At 42.4% G+C, this 5358-nt stretch overlaps 1 protein-coding gene across 2 annotated transcripts in view; it reads right to left on the bottom strand.

The window, feature by feature from the left end:
* Positions 1 to 2154: 2154 nt before the first annotated feature.
* SMC1B (structural maintenance of chromosomes 1B) overlaps positions 2155 to 5358 on the bottom strand; it is an 87082-nt gene continuing 83878 nt past the window's right edge. For both annotated transcript variants that reach the window (XM_032645349.1, XM_032645350.1), the window contains exons 24-25: positions 4343 to 4453; positions 2155 to 2721 (exon numbers count right to left, since the gene is read on the bottom strand). In XM_032645349.1, coding sequence (XP_032501240.1) covers positions 2605 to 2721; positions 4343 to 4453 — 228 coding nt within the window. In that variant the 3' untranslated portion in view covers positions 2155 to 2604. The remainder of the gene's footprint in view (positions 2722 to 4342; positions 4454 to 5358) is intronic.

Below are 5358 nucleotides of genomic sequence, written 5' to 3'. Positions count from 1 at the left end.
CTAAGTTGGCTTTTTTAAAAAAGACACATTTATAAAGTGCAATCCGGGCAAGATATGTGAATTTGAAAGTTGGTCATACGTAGGGTGTAGCAATATTACAACATGGAAAATGATGTGAAACAGGATATAAAACTGGAAAAGTAAAGTAGAGCCAGTTCAAGACGAGCTCTGAGTGCCATGCTGAAGAATCGGAGGCCTTCTTGTTGTAATGAGTGAATATATCTAGTCAGTTCTGCTGTGATTCTTATTTTTAAATGCAAATTTATTCCAACAAGATTGATATGTTAGAAAGAAACAATCCGAGCATAACTCGTTCACTTACTTATAATTTTGCCTCTGAGAAACACTGAGTCAGGGAGTGACTAAGTACGGATTTGTTTGCTGCCTCAAGCTGGAATAGTTTTTACATTTTTAAATGGTTATATTTTAAATAATAGTTACATAGACACCTACGCAACAGCCTCTTTGCTTCCTCATCGAAGCCTGAAATACGTATGACTCTCCGGCCCTTAAAGAAGTTTGCTGGACCTGCTCTAGGTGAAGGCGGGAGACTGCAGCCGGCTGCACGGAGCTGCGGGGGATACGCCGCCCAGCCCTCAGCCCTGGCCAGCTCCCTCAGACGAGCCTTCCCCCACTCGACCTCAGCAGCAAGCTTCACCCGATGAGTTGCCCATTTCACAAGCCAACGTCTGAGTGTTTTTGAGATGAAGTGCCATATATGCTCTAGTATTTGTGAATTTCTTAACTACTTAGTGTGTATAAAACCAGCTATTCATTAAGTTCCTGTCTTTTTTTTTTTTGGACCCCATGTTTCCCATCAGCCGGTGGTTTTCACTGTGCAGTTTTGCATGGCACCGGGGTTTTCAGGAATGTGGGTGTACCGCGTTACAACGAAACAGTGGTCCTACTCAAGGATCACCGGCGATCCACGAGTCCAAGTTACGAGACAGAGATAACAGCCCAGGCAGAGAAAAGGGTCTACACTGAGCTCCGTGTCACCGAAGGGACATTTCAATGTAAAGCTGATGCCTTTCAAGGCAGAAGGCGGCGGTGATTTAGATGGTATTACCAGCACTGAAAAAAGGAACAAAGGACTAGTGGCTTCTGCTGCCTCAAGTTCTTAGAGACTAGCTGATGGAGCACAGGAAAGCAAGTTTTACCTGAAATAATGAATGTTGTTCAAAAGCGATTCCATTACTTCAGGAGGCCACTCCTTGATTAATTAATTAGCACTTGGGCCCAAAGTAGCCTTAAATACAAGACCACCAGCACCTTAGAATTTTTTAATTCCATTTTTAAATGGAAATGAAGTACTATTGAAAACTCTGCAACTTTCTTTCCTATCCCTAATAATGTACAGTGGGCCTTCTGTTTCCATGGGTTCTACATCTGTGGATTCAACCAACCTTGGATTGAAAATAGGAAAGGGGGGCTTCCCTGGTGGCGCAGTGGTTGACAGTCCGCCTGCCGATGCAGGGGACGGGTTCGTGCCCCGGTCCGGGAAGATCCCACGTGCCGCGGAGCGGCTGGGCCCGTGAGCCATGGCCGCTGAGCCTGCGTGTCCGGAGCCTGTGCTCCGCAACAGGAGAGGCCACAACAGTGAGAGGCCCGCGTACTGCAAAACAAAAACAACAACGAAAATAGGAAAGGGAATTCCCTGGTGGTCCAGTGGTTGGTTAGGACTCCGTGCTTCCACTGCAGGGGTCACGGGTTCGATCCCTGGTTGGGGGAATACGATCCTGCAAGCCACGTGGTGCAGCCAAAAAAAAAAAAAAATAGGGGGAAAAAAGATGCCAAAAATCAATACTTGGATTTGCCGCATACAGGCAACTACTTACATAGCATTTACATCGTATTAGGCATTATAAATAACGTAGAGATGATTGAAAGTATGTGGCAGGATGTGCACAGGTTGTATGCAAATACACCAATTTAAATAAGGGGCTTGAGCGTGCTTGGATTTTGGCATGCGTGATGCCCACAGATAGTAAGGATGACTGTTTATGTGAAGAAGTCAGTTGTTACTTGGGAAAACCTGTGTTCTTCAGCGTTTCCTTAACAGAAATTATATTCGGAAAAATTTAAATTGCATTGAAGGAGACATAATTTAATTTCACCTTAAAGTTTTGTTTCTAAAACTGTAGATGGTAGACATTTGAAATTAGACTTTTTTATTGGCATTTTCAATACTGACTTCAGTTCCTCTGAAATAATTTTCCATAAAACACAGGTTTAACACCTTAGAAACTAAGAGTTTCCCTTAAAGATTACTTAAACATACAAGGCGAGATCGGAGTAAAGATGATGCAGGATTTGCAAACTTTCTGACTGGCTTTCAAAACAGAAGTTAAAGCTACGGTTGTTTCTTTTATAACTCATTCAGAGCTAACTCACAAAAAACACTACCTGCTGGAATGGGCCGGGCCTGGGCACTCGTTAATGGAAGTGAGCTACAGCATCTTTGCCTGGTAGCAATTAAGCTTTTTCGTAAGTGGCACACAGGCTGTCTAGCTTTTGCTCCAGAAGTCTGTCACTCAAGAGTGCTGTGGGGTTGAACGGCAGAGTGAGAACAGTGACTCGCCTGGCCGCTGTGTGACTCTGCTCTTACGCCACAGGGGCATTCTGCGTCCTAACGGGCCTCCTGCTGCTTTCTCTGTCTTCAGTATCTGGATACTGAGACAGATCTAGGGTCAAAACTCGGCTGAACATGCAGTCATCATGCTGAAATGGAGAGAAGACAGTTACAAGTCAGTTCCTTTACTTAGGGAATAAGTGCTATTAAATGTAAAATAAGAGCCATCAGTGAGTCTAGATTTGCATTTGAAAAGGAACCTCCTTCTAGCCACCTCAAAAGGTATTGCTCCTCGGCATTTACATCAGCTTTATTTATGTTTTATATTAATCTGGTAAAGGGTGCCTGAATATGCCACCCAAAAACAGGCCTCTTGCATGTGGATTGTTTTGAGCCAGAGGCTACTGAAAACCAGCAGATGTAGGAAAAGCTCCAAAAACCAGGCACAGGTTTTCCTTTTGTAAAGGAAGTTTACATTTATGTAAAAGATGACACCCTTTCCACTTAACTCTATCAGTGGAGAAGGCACCTCAGTCTGCAGAGCAAATCTGACTGAACAGCCCTTGTTTCCTGTACTTCTCCTGGTCACCTTCCCATCACTTGCCTCCCCTGCCCAGAAGCCCCAAGACTCTTCCTTATTTTAGCCTAGGATGGTATATAAGTCCAAGTTCTAGCCACCCCTTTGAGTTACTCATTGCTGGGTGTACCCATGTGTGCACACATGATGCACATACTAATAACCTGTTTTTCTCTTGTGAATCTATCTATTGCTGGTCTAATTTACAGGGCCCCAGCCAGAGAACCTGAGTTGGGTAGGAAACGGTTTTATCCCTCGCCTACACTGGTAATGAGAACTTCCATTTCTCTCTGGCAGCGTACCTCCAGTGATCCCCTAACATTAATTAGGCACAGGAAGGGAAGTTAATTTTTATCTTAGCTTAAAGGAAAACACAGGAAGCAAAACCTAATTGTCCCAAGAATTGAATGATTTGAATGAGTGGCCCTGCTCCATTAGCTCAGGTAAGTATTTTCGGTGGCTCAAGAAAGGTGTGTTTGAATTCTAGAAGTTACTATACAACTTGGAACTTGTCAATTTCTTTGTTTTTTTTTTTTTCCTTCGTTAGTTTTGGAAGATAAATAGTTCCTTGTTCTACCACAATGCATTTGTTTTTGCCTACAACATTCAAACATTACAGAAATATGAAACAATATTGACAATTTATTCTAAGTTAATATGTACTATTATTTTATAAACAATTATCATACTGTTCTGCAATTTTCGATTTTCTTTTTCACTTAAAATATATCTTAGGGCTTCCCTGGTGGCGCAGTGGTTGAGCGTCCGCCTGCCGATGCAGGGGACACGGGTTCATGCCCCGGTCCGGGAAGATCCCACATGCCACGGAGTGGCTGGGCCTGTGAGCCATGGCCGCTGAGCCTGCGCGTCCAGAGCCTGTGCTCCGCAGCGGGAGAGGCCACACCAGTGAGAGGCCCGCATACCGCAAAAAAAAAAAAAAAAAAAAAAAAAAAAAAATATATACATATATATATATATATATATATATATATATCTTAAGTTTCTGTGTACTGCCATGGAAAAATATCTGAGTAGTTACTGTTAAGTCTTATTTGATTAAAAAATCATTTAAGCCTGTATTTATACACTGCAGAAATCAAACAGTATCTATAGGCTTCACTAGGAACTTATAATTGTGCTGTCAGGACCCTCTAAGGTGATTTTATTCCTCTCCCCCATTTACTTATCTTTACCTCTGGATAGATGCCTATCAGTGCATCAGCTTTGCAATACAGCTCCTCTTTTAGGGAAATGATTATCATCTGAAACTGTTCCTGAGTCTGCTCTTTGATATAACTTGATACCTGGGAGGGAGGAGAAAGCACACATTTCATCAGTAAAGAAAGGTCTTGTCTCTCGGGGTCTGGAGGACAGTGATTCTGCATGTCTCTGAATCTGCCCATTTTAGGTGACAAGGCGCTTACTTCCCTTTCTGTTAATTCAGTAAATCCACTAAAACTGCAGAAATGGAAATAGCTCAGATTGTAAAATAAGAGGTTAGTAAAAAATATATAAACCTCATTAATTCTATACCTGAAAACTTGGAAGGATATTTTTTTAAGAATAAAGCTCTAACTTAAGATACTATCACGTGAATACGAAATCAACCTTTACAACAAGATAAAACTACCACTCAGATATCTTATGAGGGTGAAGAAGGGCTGGTATTTAAACTTCCAACTTCCTATATTGCCAACAAAGCCTCAGGGCGGGAAAAATATGGCGATTATATATGTATTCATAATCCATAATCAACTCATTGGGTTAGAGGGGAGCTCAACAGCTCCTTCAGGAGGCTTAATTCCAAGGAATGAGAATAAGAACAGATAGACTGGATAGAAATGGGTCTTGGTGAACAAACTACTCAGAATTTGGAGAATGATAAAGAACTTAGACTCAAACCACAGTTTAACAAGATACTTGCCAACTCCCTGGATCTCTCTGCAATTCCAGAGGGTGTCTTCTCCATGTGTATTGGTCCTGACTGCACCCAAGATACTAAGGACACAAGTTCTGGAAGCAGGAATGGCAGCTCTGGTTGAGGAATGAGTCACTAGTTGAGGTGAATGATGAGAGAGGAGGGAAACGGCTTTGGGCTAAGAGGCTGAATTCATAGAAGGAACTGCCGCATTAGAGGCAATGGCAGCCACTATGATACAGGTCTTTAAAAAGTCTTGGGATATTGATAGAATGGAAGAGGAGACGGGAT

This window comes from Phocoena sinus, chromosome 10 (assembly GCF_008692025.1).
Source record: "Phocoena sinus isolate mPhoSin1 chromosome 10, mPhoSin1.pri, whole genome shotgun sequence".
NCBI classification, from domain to species: domain Eukaryota; kingdom Metazoa; phylum Chordata; class Mammalia; order Artiodactyla; family Phocoenidae; genus Phocoena; species Phocoena sinus.
The sequence above is the reverse complement of the archived record's forward strand: the minus strand, read 5'-3'. Positions and strand labels throughout refer to the sequence as shown.